Below are 18,681 nucleotides of genomic sequence, written 5' to 3'. Positions count from 1 at the left end.
AAGCTTACCTGAACATTCCAATAAGGGAATCTTGCAGAAAATACCTACGCTTCAGAGCAGGCTATACGCACTATCAGTTCTTTGCACTGCCCTTTGGCTTATCTACTGTTCCCAGGGTATTCACAAAGTACCTAACTCCAGTCATTGCATTCTGCAGGCAGAGAAATATTCAAATATACCCATACCTGGACAATTGTCTAATTCAGGCAGAAAGCCAGGACATACTGTTAAATCATCTGGCATTTGTAAAGAAACTGCTAACCTCACTGGGGTACACCGTAAACGAAAAGAAATCTCAACTAGTACCCTGCCAACAAATTGTATTCCTGGGAGCAAGCTTGAACACAATTTCCCAGATGGCCTACCAAGAAGGGTCTGAAGAAGTCTGGTTATATATACCAGATGAAAGCGCTTACTTCGTTTCATGTTTTAAATAAATTTTTGTGTTTGGATCAGTGGATTTCAGTCTGTGTTACTTTGTATGAAGGTTGGTTTTCGTTTGTGTTTGGCTTTCCAAGATTGAATCTTATAAGGTTGTATAAAATGAAGTAGCCACAAAGAACAGAATATGAAATACTTTGCTAGAGTTGTGGATTTTTGCAGAAAGTTGTCCTTTGCTACAATGACAGTAGTAGTTTCTTATCAGTTTTTGTTCTGAAAGCCATTTTGTGAGACAGACATCATGCTGAAAAGAGAGAAAGATGGAGGGATACTAAGTTACTTAAAAAGAGAGTGGGGAACTTGAAGTACAAGAAAAGGATGAGAACACTGGGGATACGCATAATACAGGACAAAAGACAAAGAGGCAAAGAGTAGGTGTAGAAGTAAGGAATGGGAGAAGATAAGAGAAACAGTGATGTGTGCAGGTAGGAGGAGATTTAAGATCATAGGTAGTTAATATTACCTCATAAAGGTTGAAGGTGTTATTTGGGCTGCTGTGGCACACTTTGCCAGAACAATGATGAGCTGTATACCTTCTTTGGGCTTTAAGGGTGTTTGGAAGGAAAGTGGAAGCTGCACCGGGTTATACCCAACTTGGGTTTGCTAGTTGGACAGAAGTACTTCATTTGTTGCATAGTTTTGAGTGTTTGTATTAAGTTAATAGGTTCTGTTTTTTTTTTTTTGAGGGTTTTCACAAAAACAGAAGGTTTTGTAAAATGTGACATGGGTTCGACTGAATATGACAAGAAGCAACTGTATAAAGGGTCAACCTGCCAAAAACAAATGTATGCACATAATACAAAAGATGAACCAAGACATTTAAAAAAAATGTTATACATAAGAAGTTATTATTTCCACCGGTTATCATAATGACAATGTGAATGGACTCACAGGTATATACAGTTCCGGCTGTGGCCTAACCCCTAAAAGACACAACAAAAAAAAAGTGAACTATATTAAAACATACAGTGTGCAAATTGCTGTGCTACAGGAGACATGTTTGGAAAGAACTGAGCATGTGAATTTGATAAAGAAAGGATTTCAGAATGGTAATTCAGAGGAATATCCGGGACAAAGGGGAGTACTTATATTAATTGCTAGAGGAGCTTCACTAGTGATAGAAGAAGAAAAAAGTTAGTAATGGTAGATTTGTAGTACTAATGGGCCGCTGGCAAGGGAGAAGGATTATGCTGACATGTATTTGTATTCCACCCAAAACTGCTACCATGGAGTTTAAGAAAATTATCAACGTTCAGCAGAGAATGTTACTTATAGGTAGGGACTAGAATTTGATTTGCAACAGTGAGGATGTATCTAGGATGCCTGAAATGAAAAATAAGAGGGCAGATTTTTGAAGAAATGTATGAAAATATTTGGTGTTGATGATGTGAATTCAGTAGGAGGAGCTCAGAGAGAATTCACATATTATTCCCCAAGGTACAAACAGTGGGCTAGGTTAGAAAGAAATTATATTTTACAGGAACATTTGCATGTAATTGAAAGTTTTGATACACATCCAATAACAATTTTGAATCACATGCCAATAATAACTAAAATACAAATGCAGGGTAATGATATAAAAACAAGGGACTGGCACTTACCCAGTAGTGGAATTTATTCTGGAGTTATTAAGGAATGCAGAAATTTCTTCAGAAAATATAGCTATGGAGTAGGGTAAAATGAAAGTGGAATATAGAAATATGGTAGAAATAAAGGAAAAAGGAATATGGTTGAAAAGTAACAAGAATTATTTAGAGGGACTGACAAAGGTTAAAGTACTGTATAATAGGGGGAATCTCAATGAACAAGAAGGGCACAACTACAGAGTGCTAAAGAGAAAATAAGGGATTACCTCAATATCTACTTTTTTTGGTAATAACTCCAGAGCAAAAAATCTTTTAACGCAACGGCTCAGGCAACAGAAAGTAGAAAGCATTGTAGCCAAGCTGAGGGATCCTACAAAAAGGAAAATAACCAGATATCCTGTGGAGGCATTAGAAATATTTCAGAAATTTTATGAGAATCTGTATAAAGTGCAGAAATGTGGAAATCAAGGAAAAAGTACAAATGGAAATGTTTGTGGAAGAATCAAATATGTCAAGGTTAGAGATGGATAAGGCTGAATTACTAACAGGATATGAGATAAAAATGGTGATGTATAACCAGTCTACAGGAAAGTCTGTAGGAATAGATGGTGTTCCTGTGCAAGTTTGGAAGTTAGGAGGGAAAAATGATAAAGATCTGGAAGGTTTTATTTAACAGTACTGTAAGAGAAGGAGAAGCACCAACATCATGGAAGACAGCAGTGGCAGCTGTGATACCTAAAGAGGGTAGAGATCCATCAGATCCAGCTTCATACTAAACCATGATTATGTAAACTAGCCAAATATTGGACTTCCCTTCCACAACATGTTCTATCCATTAACAATACCCACAACTTCAAAAACGCCCTAAAACATTACTTCTCTACTCACTGGATATGCTCCTGCTCTCCTCCAGACTGACCCTGTTTCTGTCTCTCCTTTTCCTGACTCTCTTCTTCCTCTCACATAACCTTGTGTTCTCCTTGATGATGATACTTCCTCTTTTCTTTTTATTCTTTCAGTTTTCTTCTGTGCTAGTTCTTATGTAAAAAAAAAGAAATGTTTGTTTTTGTTTGTACTGTATCCACTGATTTTGAAATGCTGTCTCTGTTTTACAACCCTTTTGTTAATATGTAACCATATGGTTGTATTTTTATAGCTTTGTATAACTATGTTGCTTATGTGGAGCTTTTCTCCCCGGGTCTCCGTTGAAAACGGGCTGTGTTACCCAGTCGGATATTACCCGGTAAACAAATGTAAGTAAATAAAATTAATTATGTCTGTAATAGCTAAAAGAATGGCAAAGATGATGCCAACATTGATAGATATGGATTATTGTGTTTTTGTGGAGGTGAGGAAAACATTTGGTAACATTAATAGAACAATGACAATCCAGAAGGAAGCAAATTGTTGTGTAAGAAAATACAACTGTTGTTGGTGGGTCTTGATGCAAAGAAAACATTTGACAGAGTAAGCTGGGTTTTTACGAGTAGACAGTGGAAGTATTTGCTTTCCCTGACAAAATAATAAGGTTAAATAGGAGGATGTATGAGGGATCAGATGTGAAAATTAAAGTGGGGAGTTCCTCTCTGATAAGTTCTGTTTGAACAGAGAAAACTGGTAGGGGGTGTCCTCTTTCACCTTTTTTATTTGCATTATATTTAGAACCATTGGTAAAGAAAAGAAAATAAATCCAAATATATAATTGTAGAGTAATCAAGAAAAGTTGGCTTTATTTGCAGATTGTGTTATTTGTACCTGATAAAACCAGTAAAGGACATTTCAGTGTTGTGAAACATTCTGAGTCAGTTTCAGGTCTTTTAGGGATACAAAATTAATAAAGATAAAACAAGGGCAATAGCTATAAACTATGTACCCACGCAAAAATTGCTTCAGCAATGCCCATATTTATGGGGACATGCTAAAATGAAGTACTGAGGAATATGGGTTAAAAGGATTCTGTTATAGTAACTAAATGTACGTGGGAAGTGTCTAAACAAAAGATAATGCAAAAACAAAGAAACTGGAAGCTCTGTTTTATGGCTTTGGATAGCAATATACAGTCAGTGAAAATGTTTTAGTCTCTTTAGTTTTATGCACAGGTCAAGCATATCTTTATTAAGCAGAGAAGAAGTTGTGATAGCAATTAATAAAGACATGAAGGATTTTATCTGGAAGGGGAAGTGGACAGGGATTACCTGATTTGAAGTGGTATTTCAGAGGTAAGTCTCCCATACATAGCACAAGCAGAAAGTTATAATTCAAAGTGGAAAGGGATGATGAAACAGTTGGAAAGGGATGATGAAACAGTTGGAAAGGGATGATGAAACAGTTGGGAAAAGGATGATGAAACAGTTGGAAAGGGATGATGAAACAGTTGGGAAAAGGATGATGAAACAGTTGGAAAGGGATGATGAAACAGTTGGAAAGGAATGATGAAACAGTTGGGAAGGGATGTTGAAACAGTTGGAAAGGGATGATGAAACAGTTGGGAAAGGGATGATGAAACAGTTGGAAAGGAATGATGAAACAGTTGGGAAGGGATGATGAAACAGTTCGGAAAGCTCAAGAAATAAGGAGAGACTGGGATTTTGGATGCTGATTCTAAAGGAGAATAACTATAACCATGCAGAATATTATTTTCATGAAGTAGCAGAAAGTATTCTAAGAACTAAGCCAACACAGGAATTGAGAAAGGAGATTCTTCCGATAGGGATGACTGCAATTAGAGGTGCAAAAAATAGGTAAGAGTGGGCTGGAATTTACTGGGGAAAACTAACAAAGGAACTAAGGTACTGGGAGCAAATAGAGAGGGAAAGGTAATAGAATGGGAAGAGACCAAGAATTCATTTGGACTGCCAGCTAGAGATTACCTTCCCTGTCAAGGATTGACATCAGAGTGTAGGCAAACAGAAAAGAAAAAGGAGATCCTACGTGAAAGACCAGCACTGGTAAAGTTTTGGTAGAATCAAGAGGAGAAGGTGTTGCTAAAGGGGTAATTAGTAGGGCATGTAAAATATTGCATGATAACTATAGGAATCAATCAGAGGAGGTTAGAAAGGACTTGGAAGAGAGGCTGGAAAAGCAATTCGCAAAGAAACAATGGGAGAATATATGTTTAGGGTCTTTTCTTGGAAATATTGGAGGTGTGATGGGAGAGAAAGAAGTAATTGGGAACATATTTTTTGGGAGTGTAATTAGTTAGCAGAATTTTAAAATTCCCTACAGATTACTCAGAAATACTGGTTGAGCAAATTGGTATAACTAAGGAAATTATTTTTTGAGCTGTTATACAGAATTGGAATTGCCTAGACAAAGTAAGGACTTTCTGAGTTTTATTCTGGTTGTTGTTGTTGGTTCTTTTGGTTTTTCCCAGTTAGGGTTCGCCACAGCGGAACTCCGGTCCGCTAATGATTGGCAGTAGATTTTTACATGCCAAATTGCCAGCCCTGATGCACAACCTTCAACAAAGGTACGCCCATTCACGCATGTCTCCACACAGATGATGCTTTAGCTGAGAATCGAACAGGACAACGTCTTACTGTGAGGTGACAATGCTACCGGAGCACCACCACCACAGTTCTGACTGTTTTATTCTGGTGACTGCCCAAAAGAGTAATTGCTAGAAAATGGAAGTCATGGTCTAAAAAAACATACTAGAAGTAGAGAATGTAGTAACAGAGATAAAACAAATGGATAAGGGTAGGAGTAAATCGCATAGAAAAATGGGAATTGTGGGAACAATACATGCAGAATAATGTTTTAGAGGAGGAGGAATGAGGTTTAAGGGAAGCCAGGGGTTAAATAAGCTGTATAATGTCTGACTGACAATGACTGAATAGAAGATTATAGGTGGTGTATGACTTTTGCAACTGATATGTCAAAATAGTTTTTCATTTATATAAATGTATGATTGCCTATGTCATAAGTAATAATTCAATAAAGATGTTTCTTGTTTAAAAAAAAAGATTGTCATTTGTTATGACTTGTTAGCATTTTTGCATGTCTAGACTAGTTTCTCTTCATATGGGGGGGCATGTCGTTGGGTCAACATTCATTTACATAAGTCCCCACCTTGTTTGGCTATTACACTAGTTCTGAGCAGTCCTAATTGTAATAAATTAATTTTGCTTTCTGTTCAACTTTAGAGCTTTAGATCTTAAGAAAAATGATGAAACAAAATACCCATATGTAGAAATTGCTACATGTAGCTTTTTACAACAGTCCATAGTTACTATAAATCATTCTTTCTTTGTTTTCTTTTTGAAGAAACATAAGTATGATGGCATTAACTGAGCTACTGTTTTATTTTGACAGGTTCGGGGCGAACCCTCCGGGAAACTGTCCTGGAGAGTTCGCCCATCCTTGCTCTCTTGAATGAGAGTTTCATCTGCAGCTGGTCCCTAGTGAAGGAACTGGAGGATCTTCAGGTATGCAGGCAACTTTTATTAGCATTTTCTGCCTCTTGAGCTGCTGTTTTTTCTTTCAGATTACTTTTGTATAAATTGATTTTTAATTTTAAATACGATACATTGAAGTGTAGCTGAACCATTGTAATGTACCTGACATCCACTGATCCATAGGTCTGACATACCTACCTCCTAGTTAAGTGAACAAGTGTAGATGCTGTATTCCATTTTGCTCTTATTTTATCTTTGAAACTGAAGTCAGCATAACTGATCTTATGCCTGTTTTAAGTCTTTGCCTTCTAAGCCTTAATTGAGACTGTAAAGGATATTACCTGATATGTCATATTTGCCTTTAAAGTTAAGGCAGTTTTTTATTTGTTTGGTTATTTATTTTTAAATAACCCACAATGGTCTGCTAGGTAGTGCCCATTTACAGTACTGTTCCAGAGAGAAGGCCTCCAAATATAATACATGAATGGTTCACTATATTAGCATCACTTCAGCAAACTCTATCTTAACAATGCCACTTAAGTGAACAGCACATCACTGCTCTCATACACAAACTAAAGTTTGCAGTATTGAAAAGACATAAAGAAAACAGTGTAATAAAACTGATGTTTGGAAAATACACTGGAGACTCCACCACACTTTTTGAAACTACATAAAATAAGCTTCACTCTTCAGTACTGCAAAATAATAAACTTCATAAACCTGTTAATCAGTTATCCTAAATACCCACCTTACTCCTGTAGTATGTATGTAATCAACCTATAGATTTGCAAACACCGCACACTTTCATGACGTAATGATGAGTGCACCAACATCTGAAAAAATGAATCTACTTTTACTCATTTGCTGTCACACATCTGACATTGTAGCAAACATGGTAAACTAAATGCACTACCCGCAAAAATGTAAGGGAGTTGAGTGTTATGCGGGAAGCACTACTGGATATTTAATAGTACATCATAATAAACACGTAGACTAAAGCATCCATGATTGTAACAGGTAGCACCTGCTCCTAGTGATGACCTAAATAACCATCAGTTAAACAGAATGCGATGGAGAGAGAGATTCATTATGCAGTGCTTGTCATGTCTCTGAAATAAACTTCCCTTACAGTTTAAGCAGTGTAACACATTATTATCCTTCAGACGAAACATGGATAACTTGATGGGTGCTCTCAGATTTACCTAGGGACTGGCTGGCCTAGCCCTCTATGACAAAGAGGATACAGCCTGTGGGTACTTATTGACAAGGTATTAGTGGTTGTGAGACTAAATCGCTTTATAATTCCAATAAATACAATGAATATGTTTTTTAAACACCTTTATTAAATTATCACTTGACATAGGCAAACGTTTTAAAAGAGAAGAGCAGAAACCATTTTAACATTTTCCATTAATACAATATATATCACATATATTTGCTTTGATACATTCATCATTCCAAAATTACAAAAAAATTGCTGAATTCCTGCCTTCCCTGAAACCTTACTTCTCCTCCTGAACATCATTATGCATGTGAAATACTAAAATAAAAAGACCACAGCAGGACGAAATGGTGTCAATAAAAATAAGTCAAAAAGTATGAAAAACGACACCAAACATGGCAAGAAGGACTCCAACTCCAATTGAAAGAAAATAAAGTGTTTAATAAATTGGTAAGCGCATTTGCGTACCAGACACTTAATCAGACAATCCAAATAAACAGAGAAACAGTTTAAATAAAACAATCCAACCAATCTATGTAGACAGCCATTCATAAAACAAGCCAATCACAATGCTAAATCAAGGCACACCTCCAAAGTAACATCAATGGGGCGTACACACATGAAACTCATTCATGAAAACATCATATGTTGCAATAGAACCAATCACAGATAAAAGCTACCCTAACTGTTAAAACAAGGGCATTAAGTAGAAAAATGCATAAAAAAAATATAATAGATATTGAATGCATCAAAAATCAAATCATCTAGCAAGTCTACAAGACTTCAAAATGGGTTTAAGAGGTACATACTCATTTAAACCAGACCCATTACTTGCCTGCAACTGAATAATCCAGCGGGTCTCGGATATCTCAGTCATATTATTCAAATATCCCAAACGTCCTTTGTAAAACAATTTTATCGATTATTAAAAACTTAAAAGTATGTGCCAGCCCTTTTTCTAATACATGCTTAGACAAAGCACTCCATGGGGTCACCTATACATATATAGCATGTTCTCTAATCCTGCACTTCGACATTCTATTGGCTTTTCCAATGTAAAAACATTTACACACAACACAGTATGCAAGATATATTGTGTCTTTTGTGTTGTAGTGAGCTCTCACCTTAAAAGAAAAAGTGAACCCTGTATCCGAATGCACAAAAACACTCAAACTATCAATTAAGGCACAACAGGCAGAATCATCACATGGAAAAGTTCCTAAGACATCCCTATTAACCGGATCAACACAGTGTCAGAAGGATAACATAACATCCTTTTTAGAGAACGCTTATTCCGAAACCGGAGCAAGGGTCTACTCCCTATAAAATTCCTAACACTGTCATCAGTTAGAAGACTCGGCCATTGCTTCTCAAAAACCTTTCTAATTGATCTAGAGTTGTAATTATATTGCAAGGGGACTGACACTGTCTTACTGTAAAAAGTAGAAGTGGCCGATGGTTTAAAACCAGAGGAAAAATAAGGTTTCGCCCTAGTATGTCTCAAGCTTAAGCCTGCATTTAAACCTTCTTGAATCTCATCTAACTGATAACCCTTACCCAACAACTCACATCCCAACACACTCAAATCATGAAGACATTGTGTATCATTAACATCAAGTCTAGATACGCTCAATCCTTGGCCTCTAATAATATTGTGAAACAGTCAGGATGCATAGTCTTTCTATGCAACAAAGAACATTTATAGCAATCATGCCTAAAACAATGGTAGTAAATGCCAAATCAGGTTCTTTACATACTCCAACATCCAAAAATTCAATAGAAGAAGATGCTTAACTGAGAACTTAAGAAAACCAGTAGTACAATGTAAGAAAGCAACAAATTCCATAGCAGTCCCATCCCACAAAAGAGATGCATCATCAACAAAATGGCGATAGAACAATACAGAGCGTTTAAAACTATCAGATGGAAAAACTAGTATATTCTCCCACTGTGCTACAACCATGTTGGTGTAACTATTGGCACAAGAAGTGCCCATAGCTACACCAGCCCGTTGAAGGTAGTAAGCACCATTAAAGTAAAAAACATTATTCTCCAAAAGCATCTCTATGAAGAGACATAATAACTCAATGAATCTTCCATCATAATCACTATTCTAAACCAAATATCCCTTAATCAACTCTATCCCTTCAAAATTTGGTATAACCATGAACAAGGACACCACATCAATCTTGACCAATAGACATATTCCCTATTAAGCATATTCCAGCTGGTATACTCATACAGGTCACTTAAGAACTACGTAATGTCCCTCAGAACCATGCTTGATCTATCAAGAACAGGTCTCAGCTTCTTTTCTAAAAATATAGAAAAGGGTGCCATCAACCAACTGGCTGTAGCCACAGTTGGTCTAAAGGGTGGAGAGACCTTACATTTATGTATTTTTGGAAGACCAAAACAATGAGTAAAAAGGTCACACAGGAAAACCAATTTGTTAAAAAATACAAAGAGAAATCTAGCAAAGCTACATTTTCCACTGTGTGATACCTTAAACCTCTTGTACCAGAGGCAACATGGGATATATGCAAATTACCCTTTAAGGATATCAGGTGTTTTAGCTAAATGACAGTTCTGAATGTCCGTGACTTTTTCTTTTACTTTTAAGTCTGTTTTGTCCATAAATAGACTTAAAAGTTAAAGAAAAGGTCATGGACATTCAGAATTGCCATTTAGCTGAAACGCCTGATATCCTTAAAGGGTAATTTGCATACATCCCATGTTGCCTCTGATACAAGAGGTTTAAGGTATCATGCAGTAGAAAGTCTAGCTTTGGTAGATTTCTATTTTCGGAAGACCATGAAAACTGGGAACAGCAGAATGTGCCAGATACAAATAACACGATAGTTCTAGGGAAATCAAATGACTATACAAACACTCATTAACAGTTCTGTACACGTGTAATCATTTTCTCAATATCCCCTACACTTATCAATAGATAAGTTGTACCATCAGATAACAAACAGGACATAGATGTAAAATAAAAAGTGGAATCCATCACTACAACAGAACTGCCTTTATCGGCACAAACCTTTCTTTTTTATCTTTATCATAGTCCCAGCTTAAGCTTGCAATGTACTAGGGCGAAACCTTATTTTTCCTCTGGTTTTAACAATCAGCCTGTTCTACTTTTGACAGTAAGAGAGTGTCAGTCCCCTTGCAATATAGTTATAACTCTAGATCAATTAGAAAGGCTTTTGAGAAGCATTGGCCAATTCATCTGACTGATGACAGTGTTAGGAATTTTAAAGGGACTAGACCCTCATTCCATTTTTGGAATACGTGTTCTCTGAAAAGGATGTTATGTTATCCTTCTGACACTGGTGTTGATCTCATTAATAGGGATGTCTTAGGAACCTTTCCACATAGAGATTGTGCCTATTGTGGCTTAATTGATAGTTTGAGTGGTTTTGTCCATCCAGATACAGGGTTCACTTTTTCTTTTAAGGTGAGAGCTGATTGCAAAACAAAAGACGTAATATAGCTTGCATATTGTGTTGTGTGTAAATGTTTTTACATTGGAAAAACCAATAGAATGTTGAAGTGTGGGAATAGAAAACATACTATTTGCATATAGGTGACTCACGGAGTACCTTGTCTAAGCATGTGTTAGAAAAAAGGCTGGCACATACTTTTAAGTTTTTAGTGATTGATAAATTGTTTTGCAAAGGTCGTTTGGGAGATTTGAATAATATGACTGAGATATCCAAGACCTGCTGGATTATTCAGGTGCAGGCAAGTAGTGGTTCTGGTTTAAATGAATATGTGCCTCTGAAACCCATTTTGACATTCCACACCTTTCAGCACCAGAACATGGCCCAAAGCTCCAAAGGCAGTGGTGTCTCCATATTCATAAAGGATATGCACATCTCCAGACTAGTAGCCCAGCATAACGCATCTGAGATACTTCAGGTACAACTACCATTGGGTAAGACGGTAATTCAGGTCATAGCCTGCTGTAGGTTCCCAACCATGTCCCAAGACTCTCACTCCACATTCATAAGTACCCTGGAAATTATTAGGGTCCAACCCAACACTCTCTTACTAGGTGACTTCAACTACCCCGCCATCAACTGAAAAAACTACTCATGCACCAATACACTGGCCCAACGCTTCCTGGAATTCATCAATTCCAATGCCCTGGACCAGCTCATTCTTACCCCCACTAGAGGAAGCAACGTCCTTGACCTGGTTATTACTAACATGGGCAACCATTGCTCTACACCAATAGTCAATTCCTCCCTGGTTAGATCCGACCACAAACTAATCACCATAGAAATCCACATCTCACCCCCCCCCCCCCTGCAAAGGTAACCATCATGAAAAACTTCTCCAAAGCTGACCTTGGGCTCCTAAAAACAGAGGTGGCTAACTTCGTGGCACCCACGTCAATGGAAAATAGATGCATGACTGCCGAATCATACACCAATGCACTGCACAAACTCGTCCATAAATGCATGGAACTAGACGTACCCAACAGAACCAAGATGCTCTCCTCCAAAAAAAGGAAGCCAATCTGGTGGTCCCCTGCCATTAATACACTCTACAACAGAGGAAGAAACTGTTGCAGAAAAAGGTGAAGTCCCAAGACCAGAAAAACTCCCTTATTAGCTTCAGCAAAAAGTTGAGATGCCTCATCAAATCCAGCTATGAAGGCAGAATTGTGGCAGACACTAAAAACAGCCATGGCAATACCCAGGTTTGCTCTGAATTACTGCACGATGGTACCTCCTGTACTAAGCCAACAGATATTGCCAATATACTGGCCGACAAATTCAGTGCCACCTTTACCCCTCCCCCCCAAAGGAGCAATTACAATACCGGAGGAATGCCAGGCACCCAGCATTACTGCAGCACAGATTAAAGCTCCATTGTCCAAGGTCAAGAATACAGCTTCCATGGGACCCGACAATATCTCTGGATGTGTTCTACATGAACTACAAAGTGAACTGGCACCACATCTGTGTGCCCTGTTCAATCACAGCCTCACCTCAGGCTTTGTCCCTACCGAGTAGCGCACTGCTGCAGTCATACCTCTCCATAAAGGGGAGCGACTGCAGACCCTGGGAATTATTGCCCCATTAGCCTGACAAGTCTGATATGTAAGGCTATGGAGCGCATCATCATGGACCTAATTAACAAGGATATAGGGAATCTCCAAACTCTAGAGCTCACGCAATTTGGTTTGTGAAAGGTAGATCATGCCTACTCAACCTGGTTGACTTCTTTGAGTCAGTCACCAGAGCTGTGGATGAGGGCAAGGCAGTTCATACAGCCTACTTCGATCTGGCCAAGGCCTTTGATACCATTCCCCACTCAGGAATTATTGATAAACTCACCAAACTAGGCATCAACCCCTATATAACTAGGTGGGTTGCAAATTAGCTCACAGATAGAACCCACAGTGTGAAAGTAGTGGACTCCAAGTCAGACTGCCTGCCAGTCACGAGCATACCTCCCAACCGTACCAAATTACTCGGATTTTACCAAGTTTTGGGGTCCAAATGAAGGGGTGCCACAATTCCCGAGTGACACCCTTTCATTTCTGATTTTTTCCTTTTGTTTTTTATTTTACATGCTTTGAGCTGACGTAATCACGTGCATGATAACGTCAACTCTGTCAGGGCTGTCAGCCTGTCGGAAATTGAGCTCAAGGAGCTCACGCCATGCACGCATTTCCATCTGGCCTGGCTGTTGTGAGTGGGAACAGATGACTTGTCAGTTTTTCTACTATGAAATGTCAGGATGTGCAATTGCTGGGATTAAAAGCAGTAGTGGACTGGCACGATTTTTAACCAGGAATGGTAAGCCTTGTGTACGGTATCATAGGACGAGCTGCACTGCATCTTTTCTTTTTGCCTCTGATGTATGATGCCCCACATTGGCCTGATATTATGTATTTATTTTGAGCTCACCTTAAATTCTGAGCCATTCTTGCATGCTTAATTTGTGTTACATTGGATCCCTAACACGTATTGTTTCGGTTTTACTTTAGCTGTGTAGCAGTAACTTTTGTGGAACGTGATTGTTTACCTTGGGTGTCATATTTTAGGGGGCTGCAATTTCTGGAATGCTAGAGAGAATAAGGTGCTGCACAAAACTACAACTGCTTGAGGACGTTTCACTACTATTTAGAAGCAGCTTATTTAAGTGATGTTATTTTTAGCTGTTGTAACAGTTAATTATGCTGTTTTGCTTCCTCTTCATTCCCTTCTTGTTCTTGTGTACTTTTACCTGATGGGTAAAGTAAAGCTGTGTTTATAATTTGAAATACATCTTATATGAATATTTTGGCATTCTTTTGAGATCTTAGTATTTTTTAATTTTTAATTTAACTGTTTTATTAAATGTGTAGCATTTAACAGTATTACGCAAGTAAAGCGTATTTGGCATGTACCAACAGTTTTTCATTGCGCACATCTCCGGAGGCACAAGCAGATCATTGCTGTCTTGTCCTGTTACCTTTTCTTTTTTTTTTGTTCGAGTTGTTAACTGACACACCAGGTTGTCAAGGTTCTACAGTATGAAGGCCACTGTGTGTTTGTACGTGTTAACCAGCTAAGTGAATTGATGTAAGGACCTTTTTCATACACGACCCGGATCAAAGATAGTGACAGTAAATGCGTTTAAGAATATAAAGAAAGAAACTGTTATCAAGGTACTTTGCAAAGATTACATGTACAAAAGCAAAACCGAAAGATGACAGTGAATAAGTTAAATCATTAAACAACGCTTGTAATGTGTATATTAATGATTAGGGTATACAATGTTGGACTTTTTCAGTATAAATGCAGAGTAGTATGTAAGTATATTTATTGCACAACTTAGTAGTGTAAGATGGTATTGTAGCGTAGCTGAGTAGAAATTGGTTTGTAAAAGTAGCGTGGTTGAAAGTGTATGTGTGTGGGATGACTATTTGCATCAATATCAAATAGACTGTGAGTTTCAAGGGCAGAGAAGTTTTAATGCCAAGTCTGTTTTCATTGTGAGACAATATTGCTTTGTTTAGCAGAATGATGTCTATTAATGTTTGTGAATTGTGCTGTAAAATGTAAAAATAAAATCCAAATAATCATTGTAGAAGTAAAGCAGTATGCACACATTAGTGTTTATGGTAAATGGGGCGAACTAGCCAGGTAATGGGAAATTGGAATGGCTGCAGGGGGACTCTGGTGCCATATTTTGGTTGCCTGTTCTTCAGTTTGCGTTTGAAAGTTAGTACCCCACAATTCCATTGGAGTGGGTGGGGTTATATAATTATGTATGCAAATTTGCATACAAATTTGTACCTATTTTTCATGGGCCTTGTCCAGATTTTTGATGTTTCCAGGTTGAGTGGTATGGTCACAAGTGGAGTCCCACAGGGATCAGTCCTGGTCCTCTCCTGTTTAGCATCTACTTCTCAGAAGTCCAGGCCAACATGGAGGGACTCTGGCTGACAAAGTTCGCAGATGATTGCAAGCTGGGAGCCATTATTAACTCCCCAAGTGATGTAGACATCCTACAGAAAGCCCTCACTGAGACCTGTAACTGGTGTCAAAACCATGGCCTTAAGCTTAATGCCAAAAAATGCATCGTCATTCCCTATGGGAAAAACTCAGTTCCCACTAATTACCACATCAATGGGAGCCCACTGAACACTGAAGGCGTTATAAGAGATCTGGGGACACAAGTTGACAGCAATCTCTCCTTCGACCACCACATTGCCACTGTGGTCAGAAAGTCCTATGTGGCACATCTCATTACCAAGGGTTTTGCATCCAGGAAGAAAGAGGTCATCATCTCTCTCTACTCTTCCCTCATTAGACCAGTCAATGAGTATAATGCCCCATTTGGCATGTACCTCACTAAACACAGACAACAGCTGGAAAGGCCACAAAAGCACCTCACATAGAGGATCCTAGGCCTTAAACATGTCCTACATGGACAGACTCAAAAAACTCCAGCTATTCTCTGTCTCATATCGTCTACTAAGAGGCGATCTCTGCTTGACTTACAAAGCCATGTCTGACCCAGCTCTGTTAGAAATGCTACATCTAAAAAAATCCCAATCCCTCCACACCACACGCTCCAGAGACCTCACCCTGGCACTGGGAACTAACGTCTGGCGGCATGATGCCAGAGCACTTCTATGGCTAGGCTTGTAAAGGCTCTAGGGCCATTAGCCTAGTACACACCTAAGAACCTATGTAGACTTGCTAGATGATTTGATTTTTGATGCATTGAATATCTGTTATATGTTTTTACGTATTTTTCTAAGTAATGCCTTCATTTTAACTGTTAGGGTATTTTTTATCTTTGATTGGTTATATCAGATCATATGAACCAGATCATATGATGTTTTCATGAATGAGTTTCATGTGTGCCCGCCCCATTGATGTTACTTGGGAAGTGTGCCTTGGTTTAGCACTGTGATTGGCTTGTTGTTATGAATGGCTGTCTACATTGTTTGGTTGGATTGTTTTATTTAAACTGTTTCTGTGTTTATTTGGATTGTCCGATGAAGCGTCTAGTATGCGAAAGCACTTACCAGTTTATTAAACAGTCTTTATTTTCTTTTAGTTGGAGTTTGAGTCCTTGCCATGTTTGATGTTATTATGCATGTATTGTTCGCACAATTTCCATTTACTACTATGTAATTTGCTTCTTCCCTTTTCTAAAGATCCTTCTTATTCTTTTATCTTTTTTATAATATTCAGTATCTCAACTACAGTTGGTGCAGACTTTAATTTTCATTTTCTAGTAATTGTTTTTTTTTTGGCAGTTAACAGAATTAAACTTATTAAGGCCTTACTATGTCTAGGCAATGCAGATTTTTTATCCCTGCTCAAAAATATAATTTCCTTACTTACAACCATTTACTCACCCAATATTTCTGATAGAGTACTCTGTAGGGAATTGTTAAATCTGCTAACTGATTATGCTCCCAAAACATATGTTCCCAGGTAGCTCTTTCTTCTCTATCACATCTCCAACATTTGCTGTCTACCTGTGGAAAAATTCTTTGAAGTCTGCTTGGGGTATAAAATACCTATGCAAACACATCCAAGCAAAGATTCTAAACTTTCTGGACTTGGTTGAATACTTGGGAACCATACGCATGTATTCCCATTGTTTTCTTGTAAATTGCTTTTCCAGTCTCTCTTCCCAATCTTTCCTAACCTTCTGTGATTGATTATTTTAGTTATCATGCAGTACTGTGTGCCACACTAATTATCCCTTTTTTAACAGCTGCTTTTGTTCTAGATTCAAATAAAAACTCTACCAGAGCAGGTTTTCACTTAAAATCCCCCATCCCTTTCTCTTTGCCTGTACTCTGAGATCAAGCCCTGGTAGGGAAGGCAGTCTCTAGCCTGAAATCCAAATGTCTTTTTGGCTTCATCCCATTCTGTTACCTTTCCCTCTCTAGTCATTTGCTCCCAATGTCTTGGTTCCTTTGCCAAGTTTCTCCAGTAATTTCCAGTCCCCTCTTGTTTATTTTCTGTACCCCTAATTGGCAAAATCTCCTTTCTCTATTCTTGTATTTGCTAATTTCTTAGTATACTTTTATAATATTCTATGTGGTTGTTATTATTCCTGTTAAGGATCTGTATCCAAACTCCCCCTCTATTTCTTGAACTTCCCCCTGCTTCTTCATCATCCCTTTCCACTTTGAATTATAACTTTCTGTTTGTGTTATGTATATGAGCCTTAACTTTGTAGCACTAAAATAACCCTTCAAATCAGGTAAACCTAAACCACTTGCTCTGTTGGAAGTATCAGCTTATCCCACTTAACTCTTGCCCTTTCTTCCCCCTAGATACATTTTTGCAATTCTTTATTAGTTATTGATCTGATTTTGTCCTTATTACTCTTCGTCAGCTTATGGGTTCGGATCCGACTCTGCCACATATTCCAGACTTAGGATCCAGCTCTCAAGCTTCTCCCTCTACCCATAATGCCCTATTCCACCCCCATTTCCTCAGATCTCATTTGCCGCCATCGCGAACAGATGCAGGTTCCACTCTTAAGTGTTTTTAGACGGTATTTCATGAGTTTAAAATTTTATTTTGGACTTAAGGTATCTATCCTCCCTCCTAGTTCTTGCTGGACTTTAGGACTTTCCACCTGTTATTTCTTACTATTTCCACTAAATAGTAACTCTTTGCTACCATTGTTGGTAGATCTGCTTACCCTTTTCACTATAGGGTATTTCTTAAGATTACCATCTTTGGTAATTAAATCCTTCTTAAACTTTTACTTAAAATTAAAAAAAAAAACTCTTCTTGTAGTTTATTCTTGTTCTTCCTTGTGGACATGCCAGATAAACCAACAGGCTTTAAGAAGTACATTTGTGGGCATAAAGTCCCGAATTCAGATACCCACAAGAAGTGCATGTGCTGTCTTGGGGCTGGGCACATGGACACTGTTTGTAATATCTGCTCCACTTTTAATTCAACAGCCTTAGTAGAGCAACACAACAAGCTTATTCCAAGGGTCCTTCTCTCCACTGCATCTTCTTCAGGGGCTCAAACCCTCTCCAAATCTAATAAGTCTGCTCCTGTGGAGCAAACAAAGTGTTCCCCTCCGCAGTCTTTTAGGTCATCATCAGAGCCTTCTTTAAAAACCAGAAAAATGTCTGATCCGACAGGGTCCAGGAAAGTAAATAATGTGGGAAGAAATAGCCAGGGAATTGTTATGGCTAGGCTTGTATAGGCCCTAGGGCTGATAGCCTAGTACCAACCTATGAACCTATGAACCTGTCTGATCCTAAGTCCCAACAATCAGATCCAAAGGTATCAGATCCTAAGTCTTCAGCTATTACCATAAACCCTACAGTACCACCCTCGGATCTTAGATCTTCGGATCTGAAGCAAGGTACTTCATATAGGAGTACTGCTCAGAATTTGCTATTAAGCCAGTTTCACCAACCCTGCCTTCTAGATTGCTTTAGATTCTAAAGAAGCATTCCAGGCCCTTATCCACTACTTCCTCTAAGTCCTCCAGAAGCTTATCAGAAGCGGATGTGGATAGGATGATG

The 18,681-nt window shown here is 38.2% G+C and overlaps 1 protein-coding gene across 1 annotated transcript in view; it reads left to right on the top strand.

The window, feature by feature from the left end:
* SELENON (selenoprotein N) overlaps positions 1–18,681 on the top strand; it is an 805,209-nt gene that overhangs the window by 552,728 nt on the left and 233,800 nt on the right. Inside the window, exon 10 of the mRNA XM_044060119.1 lies at positions 6,342–6,454. Coding sequence (XP_043916054.1) covers positions 6,342–6,454 — 113 coding nt within the window. The remainder of the gene's footprint in view (positions 1–6,341; positions 6,455–18,681) is intronic.

The sequence above is a fragment of the Protopterus annectens genome, chromosome 1.part2 (genome assembly GCF_019279795.1).
Source record: "Protopterus annectens isolate FY-2018-M chromosome 1.part2, PAN1.0, whole genome shotgun sequence".
Taxonomy (NCBI): Eukaryota; Metazoa; Chordata; order Ceratodontiformes; family Protopteridae; genus Protopterus; species Protopterus annectens.
This window is presented reverse-complemented; position numbering and strand designations above follow the sequence as displayed.